At 46.7% G+C, this 12,210-nt stretch overlaps 1 protein-coding gene across 1 annotated transcript in view; it reads left to right on the forward strand.

Moving 5' to 3' along the window:
• Positions 1 to 12,210, forward strand: part of LOC101064815 (protein kinase C alpha type) — a 63,881-nt gene that overhangs the window by 47,198 nt on the left and 4,473 nt on the right. The window contains exons 13-16 of the mRNA XM_003978205.3: positions 118 to 256; positions 5,535 to 5,615; positions 6,506 to 6,613; positions 8,990 to 9,130. Coding sequence (XP_003978254.2) covers positions 118 to 256; positions 5,535 to 5,615; positions 6,506 to 6,613; positions 8,990 to 9,130 — 469 coding nt within the window. The remainder of the gene's footprint in view (positions 1 to 117; positions 257 to 5,534; positions 5,616 to 6,505; positions 6,614 to 8,989; positions 9,131 to 12,210) is intronic.

Genomic DNA, 12,210 nt, shown 5'->3' on the forward strand with positions numbered 1-12,210 from the left:
TGGATGTCCTAAATGTCAGGAAGTGTCGCCACCTGTCAATGTTTGAGTCGTTTTATGACTGAAGCCCCGTAAATTTTAGAAGGAGCTCTGCTTTAATTTGTCCATGTGCCCTTTTAGGGATCTGAAGCTGGACAACGTGATGCTAGACTCGGAGGGACACATCAAGATCGCCGACTTTGGCATGTGTAAAGAGAACATGGTGGAGGGAGTGTCCACGCGCACCTTCTGCGGCACTCCGGACTACATCGCACCAGAGGTGGGCTGATTATTGAGGTGTGTGTGTGTGTGTGTTTGGCTTGACCACTGTGTGTAGCTCTTTTCAGCCTTGTGCTCCAGATTAAGGTCAGTCCCTCAGGACAGACAACACCCCCCCCCACCTCACTCATTCTACCATGACGTAAGCATCCAGTCAGACGGCCCCTGAGTTCAACTCCTATTTATTTCTCATCCACACTCCCAAAACTGCTTCTATTGACCAAATTGATAGAAAAGATAAAGAAGAGGCCCCGCCATCTTTGATCTTAGATGAAGCAACCCTCAAAGCAGTGCATTTAATTAAATCAGATCCGAACAGGTCGTGTCCTCTTAGGGCCATGTCATTCCCAGTGGTGCTGGACCAGGGTCTGCTTGAACCCTTAAACCAATTAGTTCTCTTGGGTGGTGCCGAGCCCAGGGACTCCAAGCTCTTTTTGTTTTCAGTTTATTGGCATTCCTTTAATGGTGGGTCCAGTTATTGATCGTCCCTTCCACGGATGCTCGGTGAACATGCTGTGACCGTTCCGAGTCAAAGCGATGCTAATGGGCCAGTCAGGAATCACGCAGCGAGCTGGTACCGTCACCCAGGTCCGATGTCACATACATTATGCCACGACTCGCGTGTGCATGTTTCCGAGCGAGTCAGAACGGAAAACGTGCGAAGATGAGGCCTTTTCCTCCTCAGAGAGATTCTTTGGTTTTCCGACATGAAGGTGACATAGAGAGAAGCAGCCTTCATCCACGTGGAACGTAAAAGATTTTCAGATCCACCGTGATGGACGCGATTTACAGGAGGCACCTGACACCCCGAATATGTGACGTCTGTTCTCCTGGGAATGGGAAGGCAGCTCCACGAGCCCGCTGGCGTGAGGGTAGCCTGTAGCTCCCTGGTGCGTCTCGACACGAGATACGTGAGAAAGATTCGCGAGGTGGGAAATATTTCAACACAATCTCTCAAGCACTACATATCCGTATGTGTGAGGGAGCAGTGGGACCCTGGATGAGAGCGTGACCGACTAAAACACACGCGCGCGCGTACTCGGACCACATGCCTGGTTGCAGTTTTTGCTGTGTTTACCCTGACCTATATAGCCAGTCACTGGGAGTTCCTGTCTGGGAGGAGCGCTCACACTGATGTGAATTTACACCTCAACGACTTCGATGCAGACAGGGCCGAGTGAGGAAGAAGAGAGAGGAAGAGGAGGCAGAAACCAGACCAGGAACAGTACATTGAAATTGAAGTCGCCGTCAAAGAAAAGCAGAAAGCGAAAAGCAGCGTTGGAGGGTATTAATCTGTCTGACACAGGCCACTTCCCTCCTGCCCCAGTTGGCCCCCGACTGCAGCAGGTCGGATCCAGGTGTCGGGATGATTAAGTGCAAATGGAGTCAGTTTGGAAGAGACACTTTTAAAGCCTTCTTATGCTCTCGGGTTCATCCTCAACGTGTCGCTGTGTAGCAGAAGTGATGTGAGGATCGACTGAAGCCGTGGGCCTTTTCTTTACAACTGTCAGACATAGTTTGTGAACTACACGCTTGTAAATGTTTGGCTGCTCCTTTCGGTTTTGTGCCCCCAGCGGCGCCGCCTTACACGATTCAGGTGTGTCCACATGCTCACGTGCCTGTCAGTACTAGACATAGCGGCTTGTACTAGACATAGCGGCAGGTCTCACGTTTTACTGCCTGGCGCGTGCACGGAGCGCAGGTTTTTAAAGGATTTCTGCACAACTTTAGTTTAATTTGAGAATTTCCCCGTTACTTGTTCCCATTGTCTTAAACGAGCCGTGTGGGTCATTTCTTTGCCCTCTCTGATGGGCCTCAAACCTGAAATCATTGCATAAGTTACCTGCATGGAACACAGCAGGTTCCCTTTTGGGTTAAAGCTAATTTAAAATGATCATACATTACTAGCAGAAATGATGCACTAAATATTAAATAGTCTAAATATTTAATGTAGAATGTATCATGTACATGATCTACTCTGGAGCCACAGTTATGGAGATAAAGAATCATTCATCAGCCACTTTGTTAGCCTTCAGAGCTGCTTGAATTGGTGGCAGAGACTCATCAAGGTGCTGCTCAGGGACTTTGGTCCATGACAGCATCACACAGCTGCTGCAGATTCGTGAGCTGCACATGTATGACGCAAACCCCCAGTTCCACCACAATCCAGAGATGCTGTGTTGGATTTTAGAAAGCAGTCGGAGAAGATTTCAGCATTATCCAGCCTTGCTCAACGGGCACTAGGGGTCCTAAAGGGAGCTGATGACATATTCCCCCACCATAACACCACCAGCAGCCTAAACCATTGACACACAGCAGGATGGGTCCACGATTTCATATCCTCCACATCAAATTCTGAGCCTACCATCTAAATGTTGCAGCAGAAATCAAGACTCGTCAGACCAGGTGATGGTTTTCCGATCTCCTTCCATGGAATTGTAGCCATGACTTCCATGTGTAATCCTCATGATGTCATTGGGTTTATTTCAGATTTGGCTAAATTAAATCTGTACCATGTGGCCTGCGTTACATACTGCCTGTGGGGAGCCTCACTATGCAAACCTACCGTACCTACGATACCTGAAGCTTCAACTCTGACTGTAGTGTTTGCATCTGTGTTACACCAAGTGCTCTTTGTTAAATGCTGTACAATGTTTCTGCTTGATGTGTGTGTTCCTAAACCCCACAGATGCTTATTACGCTAATGTCTTCAGGGATTAAAATCAACTCTCAACATACTCTCATGGTTCAGGAAAATGCTCTTAAAAACAGACCAAATCATGGCCTGATGCACATGGTATCTGCTTCACAGCGCGCATTCCTCAAACTGTTCCCATGACAACAGCAAGGCATCTTCTCATACCGCCCAATGACAGCACTGGTCATAAGGGTAGGATACTGTAACGCCTTGCCCCCTTTTGTTTGTGTCAATTTCCTCTACAGAGGACATTTTTTATGGAAGCAGAAGTGGTTTGTTGCGCGTGTGTGTGTGTGCATGTGTGTGTCTGTGTGTGTCTGTGTCTGAGAGAGAAGCCTTGAATAGCTAGGAGTCTGATCCACAACTGTCATGTAACATTAGGCCTAATGTGGCAGACATGTCTGCAGCAGCGCACAGCAGCACACATGCAGACACACAGAGGCCAAACTGTTCGAGCCACAACTCCAGCTACACAGACGGGGGCTTTAAGCACGTTTCCAATCCAAAAGCAACTATTTACAAAAGCTGGTGTTTGTAGAGGATGTGGAAGGAGAGAAAGACCACAGAGACAAGTAAAAGCCAATTGTTTTCCATTTTGACTCCACGCACAGTGACTCAGCAGAGCGTAGCTGGCCAGAGGCTTTCTTATAAAAACATTAATAAAAACAAGACGAAGCCAGGAAGACACTGGATTTCACCCTGTTTTTAAAGTTCAAGCCATTCAACACACACGTGTGAGATGGCACAAAATGGTTTCTCGGGTCCCTCTTACTAATTATGTCCCTTAAGAGGTCGCGAGGAGGGTGCTGGAGCTGACGCCAGCAGGGTACGAGGATGAAGAGTAAAAATAAACCATGATGTTAATTACTTGAATATATGAAAGTGAATGGGCCGATTCTTTAATGACACTGATGGTCCTGTTCAGGACAACATGTCCAAAGTGTGTCAGTCTGGTGCAAGCATCAAAATGAATGAAACAGTCTATTACGTGTGTAATAACACAATAATAAACTCTGGATGAACAGGACTCCACATGCCGGCTGACACCACAAAGCTCACCGTGCCTGAAACTGTAAACGTCCGCTGGTGCTGTTGCAAACGAAGGGGTGGGAAGGGCAGCAAGTCACAGTCCAGCGCATCTCTTCTGCTACTATTACATCATATTGGGGCAGGTTATGGTGGCTAATGTTGTTTTGCGTGCTCTGCTAATTTAGTTTTCATATTGAGAGGATTAATCGCCACGATTGTGACATTTGAACATCCCGCTTGCGTCAACATCTGTTGACTTTACCACCACAAGTCTTAATTCCAAAGGCAACAGTTGACATTTTGAACTGGCAGACATATGGATCCCTCAGTCTGCCAGCAGAACATCGTCGTCATCACATCATTGCCCAAAATATGTACAATTACGGTGGTTGGCGATGCACTAATGCCTTCAAGGCCAAAGGAGGGTTTTTAAGGTTATCTAGCACAATATGTACCCGAGTTTCTCCCACACTTCCATCTCTGTCTCACTCTGTCCATCTCTCTGTCTCTGTCTTCATTCCATGAAGCCGCTGCACGTCTCGCTGCTGTGTGGGCAGCTGTTTTTTGTGGTTTAGCCTGTGGAAGTTTGAACTTAGTCTCTGAAAATGAATGTATTTCTGTTGTATCGCCTCCTAAAGTAATAACATTCGCTTTGTCAACATCAATAACTATGCATCCACAAACATCTTCACATCCGTAATGTTTTGTTTACACTGGGCCATTGAATGTAAGTGCAAGATGAGCTTTGTGGGTTAAAAGTGTGCATTATTCTGAGCGTGATGACATTCAGAGATGCATTTGTGGACGTGGAGTCTTACACGTGGGGTTACACGTGGATGCTCTACGTGTCCAACCAGCGACCCTCGGGGCAGCATCATGGCTCCGTGGGTGTGCAGACGCCCTTAGGCACGGCAGAGGTCGTGTGAAGGTTGTGGCGTAATGCAGAATATATCTCTCATACTTGGAGGTTTGTATGTCCCATCTGTTTGTACACGTGAGGTTTGTTCATGTGACTCACGTAAAGTTGTGCTGTAGTTCGAGCTGTAGGAGGCAGAGTGAACAACATCTGGATGTTGTTCAGCTTGGCCAACATGGCTGCACCTCTGGTGTGGTTCACTATAAAATAGAGATATGAGAATTCTTCTAGCTACGAAACTGTTGAGGTCGTCAATAATGTATTATAACACTGATATTTGTCAGGTTCCAGCCTCTGTTCTCATACTTAAATCATCTCTGTTGTGTCCTGACCTCTTCCTGTGTGAAAGAAGCTGATTTTAAAGCTTTTTCGGAGGTACTGTTCTCCATAAACTCACACACGGGAAGACCTTGTGTCTTCATCCTACGCGCCGAATGTTCCGGTTTGATCTCCTTTTCTGAGCGGTGCAAAGGTTATGGTGTATACTCTTCCTCTGAGCTCAGCTGCCGCGCACACTGAAGGCTGAAACTGAAATTCTATCCACTTTTTTCTCGTCTTGTTGGCAAATCAGACTGACTTCTTTATCCTCCTCAACCGCTGACTTAAGGTCGTGTTTTGCCTTTGCTTCCTTCACAGATAATTGCATATCAGCCATATGGGCTTTCTGTCGACTGGTGGGCATATGGAGTTCTGCTGTATGAAATGCTAGCAGGGCAGGTACGTGACACACACACGTGCACACACACGCACACAGTTGTACTCCTTGTGGAATTGCTTTTTACACGCAATGCAGATAATAGTTGGTTGCCGCCGTTCTGCTCACTGGCACGTTTACCACACGGACGTTGCTGCACGTGTTTATGTAAACAGGAAATGTACATATACATGCATACGTCTCCTGACTTGCTATCATCAGTTAATCGTGACACCCGAGTTCACATTTGTTCACAAATTCAGTGGAATTTTCACAACCTTTTCTTGTGGGAGGTTTGTCAGGCGAAGCATCTCCTGTTGCACTGACGCCAACACGATTTCAGAGTTAAACGAAACACAAACGCGCCATTTTCAGGAGGAGACGAAGCGATTCCGCGTAGCTCCCGATGGGTTTTTGTCTGAGCTGAGCTCCAAAAACGAGGGTACAGGCAGAAGGCGCAGCTGCACCTCATTGGTAGAATCAAATCACAGACTACGGAGAGAAAATGTGTTTTTAGGCTTCATGTTTTTGACTCGCTATTTGAACAAAATGTATTTTCATCTCAGAAACATGCTTCCTTTCTGTCGCCTTCCCACCTCAACTGAAATCGGGGCCAACAGTAGAGTTTCTGTTGCAGACAGGCTGCAGCCCAAACAGCAGCAGCGGAGTGGAAATGACAAATTATTCAGTTCATGGACTGTCATAAGACCCTTATTATGGTTACTGATGATAACCACCCATGAGGAGAGGGGGTGGAGAAGCTGGGTCATCCACTCCATTTCACCTGCCGGGCCTTGATGTGAAAAGTGTCGCTGTTTCTTGTTTAAATGGAGTATTTCCGTCCTCACTGTACCTAAAATCATCTCCAGGCCACAATTTTCATTCCACTTTGCCTCTGTCTCTGTAAACCCAGCCCCCGTTCGATGGGGAGGACGAAGATGAGTTGTTCCAGTCTATTATGGAGCACAACGTGTCGTACCCCAAGTCCCTGTCCAAAGAAGCCGTCTCCATCTGTAAAGGGGTGAGTGAGCGTTCTTTGACATGTAGATTATTATGCTTGTTTATTAAACCTAGTCTCCCTTTAGGTTCTTCACACAAATAATCATTAAATAACTTTTGGTTTCTTCATCATTTCTTAAAAACATATGTGATGTATTTAGTTTACTTAAGTTTGAACACTGGCCCCAGCAGGCAGTGCAAACAGACAAACAAATCCAGTCCACAAAGAGGAAGATCAGGTCAATAATCCAATAACAGGAAGAACAGGACAGGACGGATACACTGGACCCTATGCAGAACATGGTCTGGAACAGGGGGAAAGGGAGGAGCGGGTTTAAATACATGAGAGGGGGACACAGGTGAGACACACAAGGGAAATAATGGTTGAGGGAGGGAAGAGAGAGTGGGGGAGGACAGGAAAAATTACCAACAAAACTGAAGAAACAACAAGATTAAAAACACATCTAAAACTACCATTTAAACCCATTTTTACCAACGATTATGTAAAACTTTGATTTATTTTTTTGCACAGAGTTAGATGGGTTTATGGTGCAATGAATGATGGGAAGAGATCACAACATCTGAAACATTCCACCAGCAAAAACGAAAAGACAAGCGTTTATCGATGTTCTGCTCTCTAACCTACTGCTTATCTCTTGGAACAGGGTTTAAAATGTAAATATGCAAATAGCCTGCAAATTTGCGATAGATTCCCAAGGAAACCGTGCTGCAGTCGGTTCCTCCAGATACAGGAGGAAGCATCAGAATGTCAGCTCGTGTTTATCCTCGGGGGTCTTTTGAACATGGATGCACTCTGGCAGCTGTCACAATCACTGACGCCATAAGGTTCCTCTCTCAGCTCAGCTTAGCCAAAGATTTGTGTTGCCCACCTTCTTCCTGTCGTACACTTCTTGCTGCCAGTGTTTGTTAGACGCCGTTTTTAGCAGTGGCGACGCTTTACCACTGGGTGTGGAAACGGGCATTTTTCTTGGGAATTGGCAGAAAGATGCAGGTGTCCTCAGGTGCATGAAAGGAATTAGTGGAAGTGGCACTTTTCTTTGCGTCCAGAGGCGGCGCAAACACGGCGAGCTGTGTGGTGACGCGCTGCGGCTGCTCGTCTCTAACGCGACGCCGCTTAGTTCTCGTCCCAACTCCCGATTTTTCTTCACGCGTGTGTTGGTTCATGGCCGTGTTTGGCAGGACTCACACCTCGTCACAAAGGCATGATCGCTGACCCACAAAGAGAGGACGGGAGACATGCGAGGAGACAAATTATGGAGAAAAGAGAAGAAAAGGCATCAAGAAGAGGGGGCAGAAATAAAGAGAACAACATAAACAACAGCTTTAAAGATGGATTAGAGAGTGTTCTTGCCTGCAAACAGAAATGTGCACACCGCAGTCAGTTACATGAGAACCAGGCCACAGATGTGGATCTAATGAATGGGATGTTACCTAAAGGTCACCTGTTTGGCTCATATTGTGGATCATTTTAATGAAGGGGATTGCACATGCATGAATCTGCCGTTTCGAGTTACTGAAGACATAACTGCATTTCATAAGTGGAGGAGTGACTGAAGGTTTCTCCCTCAGTTCAGCTGCAATCTTGAATTAAGATCTAAACTTAAAAGTCCAAAGATTTTGGTAACGATTACAAAGACCTGAGCGTGTTCAGCGACTCTGCAGATGAGGCAGTTATACACAGACTTTATTCTCACCCCCGAACCTGCAAACGACACTCTCGAGCTTTGGGTCCAAACGCACAAGTCTTGGAAGGACCTTTAGCTGTGTCGTAATTGGCTGCTGGGTTTTCTGATGTGTAAATTAATGGCTGAAATTAGAGAGGTACTCCAGAGAAGAGAAGACTCAGAGGAGAAGCCGTGCATCCTGGCCCAAGTTTCGACATGAATGATTGTGTATGATGGTGCTGTGATTGTTTTATGGAAGTATGTGGATCCTAACAGACATTTACAAAGCCCGCTGTCTCATTTAGCATCAAAAAATGAATTATTGCATTGCAGAGCGCTGGGATGCGCTCAAATTCCTGCAGTTAGAGCGTTTCACAGTCTGACTGTGTATGAACAAACCAGCCAGGCTGAAGCAGTTTTGGGTTTTGGGAGAGCTGCCAGGCTGCTTGTGTAGGTGTGCATCATAACATCTGAGGAGTGTGGAGGTGCCCCCACATGTGTACCAGTACCAAAATCATCTTAGACGCTCAAGAAAAGCTGCTTTTAGGCTTTTGAACATGTTTTATTATTAATATATAACAAGTAACACCAGTATTGAATGTTTCAGCAATAAATTGTGGGTTATGGTGTTTTGTTGGCCGTTTTTGCTCATGTTGTCTACAATGATGCTGTTTTAAACAGTTTCTGATATTTTGCTCTCTCTTCTTGAGCAGTTAATGGCCAAGCATCCATCCAAGCGTCTGGGCTGCGGTCTGGAGGGAGAGAGGGACATCCGGGAGCACGCCTTCTTCAGACGCATCGACTGGGAACGCCTCCAGAACAGGGAGATACAGCCTCCATTCAAACCCAAAGTGGTACGTGGGCATAACATGTATCTTGTCATAACACGCACACGGAGGTGATGCTGATTGGCTGCTGCTCAGCGGCACATTTAAACTCTCGAATGAGCTGAGCCGGACTCACAGCGGCACCACCAACGTTCCGGAGATAATAGCTCATCAATTTTTAGAGCTACACTCATCCAAACAGTTAAAAAGATGAGCTCACCTCCAGACAAATCTGTTATGCCGGGAGACGTTTACTTACACCCACCTGGCACCTTTAAGAACCACTAAATTGACCTACAGGGTCACTTGAAGTTATTCTTTGATTTAGAGGTAAAGACAAAAGAGAAAAAGGAGAGGAGAAGCCACAGTTGTTGAGCAATGTTCCATCAGGGCATCTGCAGCTTGTCCTGTAGCAGTGAAAAGCATCACTGACGCTGGGGCGGAGTCACTTCTTGTGAGCTGAAAAGCTGCGTTTGTTTGCGGGAGCGGAGAGCACGCTGGCGTTACCGTGTTGAATGGGATCATCGGCGCAATGGCGTGCGCACCCGCGGGATTCTTAAAGATGTTTAATACTGGTGTCGTCAGATGGCCTCGCGTCAGCACCGAAACAGAATCCAGCTGTGACTTTTTATTATTTCTTTATTGATTGGATCTGAACTAATCCAACTACTGGGCTTCGACAGGACCTGTGGAGTGAAATCTGCATTGACACCACACTGCTGTGACGAGCTGTATTCTATTTAGGATGGGTCATATATGGACCACGAGGAAATGTCAATAATTCATTGAAGATCTATTATAAATGTGCAGCTCTTATAGCTCACAGGATGCTCGGCAGTAGTTTCTGCAACCCTTAAGATGACATGGATGTCACACACACGCACGCACACACACATAGAGTGACCTACTTCATCTCCTTTGTCTCCTATCTTATAGGAGCTCCTTGTCTGTGTGCGTGTGTGTGTGTGTGTGTGTGTGTCCCTGACATTTTCAGTTTCAATATTGTGGTTCTCCTCTGTTTTAACCCTCAAGGGCTCCACTTCTCCTAACAAGGTGAATCCTGACCTCTGTGTCCGTGTGGCCTCCTGCTGCGTGGTTGTGCTGTGTGTGCGCGCTTTAAGTGTGTGTGTGCGTGTGTGTGTGTGTGTGTGAGCAAGAGTATGTTGAAAGGAAAAGGTTAAGAGGCGTTTGTAGGAGGGTTGGCGGCTGATAATGATGAGAAAAAAAAGGAACCTGTGCTTTTACCCACAGGTGAATGCATGCAAACACGCATGTCCTCTGCATGCTAGCATGCGTTTGGATGTAGTGGGTGTATTTAAAGGGTGAAAGGGAAAAGAGGTGGAAAGGCCACAAAAAAAACCTTATCGACTGCTTCCTGTAAGCTAGAGTGCGCACTAACGATCCGCCGTATCTGTGTCACCGTTCCATGTAATACAGCAGCCGGCCTGTTTCCACCCACCAGCTATCATAGTACATCTTCTCCTGCTGCTCTCTTCCACGCCTCCTCTTCCAACTTCCTGTTTTTCTTGTCTACCTTCTCAGCCTCAGCGCCTGGAATTGCTGCCGCCGCAGCGGTTGAGAATTGGCGTTTGATACCTACATATGTTGTGATGCGATGAGTGGTGATGAGGTGGCGGCTTCAGTGTTGAGATGAAGTCGGGTGGATTTTTTCCCCACCCTCTTGAGAGTGGCCGTTCGTCTTCACGGACGTAGGAGGACAGGAAAGGATGGGAAAGTAGGTTGAATGGTGAGCTGCTGATTAATGGTGGTGGGAGCTCTGAGCAGCATCCAGGAAACAGGAAGCAGACACACTGATGGTCGCGTGGAAGGGTTCAGACTCATTTAAGGTGCAAGGACAGAGTGTCTCTCTCCCTCACACACACACGCACGCACACACACTGCACTGCTAGACTCAGAAATCACATGATCTGGATTGCTACTGGTGAGTTCTCCCTCTGCTGTAGCTTGGAGGATGAAACATGTGACACCGTTGAAGGACATGATTTGATCTTCAGCTCTTCTTGATTCTAGTTGTTTACTGAACTGTCACATTACTGACACCGGTGCAAACGTATTGGTACACAGAATTAAAAGAGATTCAAACTTTAACTGGTGCTGATGAGCTAACATTTTTATCAACCCAGGATTTTGACCAATTTTGGCGAGCCTGGGTTATCGTGGTCGTAACCTTAAGGAGGGAAGCAAAGGAGAATAATCTCTTGAAGGAGGCTGGCACTACTTTGTCATCCTAAGTAGCTGAGTGTTCTTTTAATATGCTTGAGTGCAGAGGCGTGCACAGAGGGGAGAGAGGGAGATTAAAGATGAGGAAAAAAAGTAGGTCGAAAACCCATGTAGGACGCTATGTCATCGTTTACGGGAAGCCGTATCATCAATTCAGTGGCATCTGGGCTTGGCTGAATCACACAGTGATGGAGTGACCCACACTTTGAGCTGGAGTTCTGACTGACTCTCCTTCCCTTCTCAGAGAATGGACGATACTGACCAGAAAGAAGGCTTTCCCGGTCTTCATCCTGGACCTTTTGTCAGCTAAAGCTTCACCACTCATGTGTTCTGGGTGCACGTAGGTTGGAATACGGCTTTAAGAGCGCAGTGTTGCAGGAAGGCGCGGTGCAGTGCCAAGAGAGGCACATATTGGTGCTGGCAAATGTCAGCAGGCTTCAGAGGGGAAATGTGTCACTTCACTTGAACAGCAGACACCTCTGACGGATAGAAGAAGACAAGTATACAGAGGCTGCGGGGCCGCGGCAACCACCCATCAGGTGTGTGTGTGCGCGCGCGCACGTGCGTGGCTCAGAAAGGAAGGGACAAAACACTCTACATCTGTAGCCAGTCTTCAAGTACGTGTCCTGACTTCTGTCCTCACTCTGACAGTTTGGTTGTGGCCTGAAGCAAACGTCACCCGTCGGTGGAGCCAAACGAAGAGATTAAAACACACACACGCACACACACGCACACCCTTGTAGCATCTGTCTGAAGGTTGCCTTCACTTTTACCTGCAAGAAGAAAACAACATCGTAAATGTACGTTTAGACTGCGGCACTTGACAAAACAAAGGCTGACACTCCTAAACACACAACCACAGGCAA

The sequence above is a fragment of the Takifugu rubripes genome, chromosome 17, assembly GCF_901000725.2.
Source record: "Takifugu rubripes chromosome 17, fTakRub1.2, whole genome shotgun sequence".
Classification (NCBI taxonomy): Eukaryota; Metazoa; Chordata; class Actinopteri; order Tetraodontiformes; family Tetraodontidae; genus Takifugu; species Takifugu rubripes.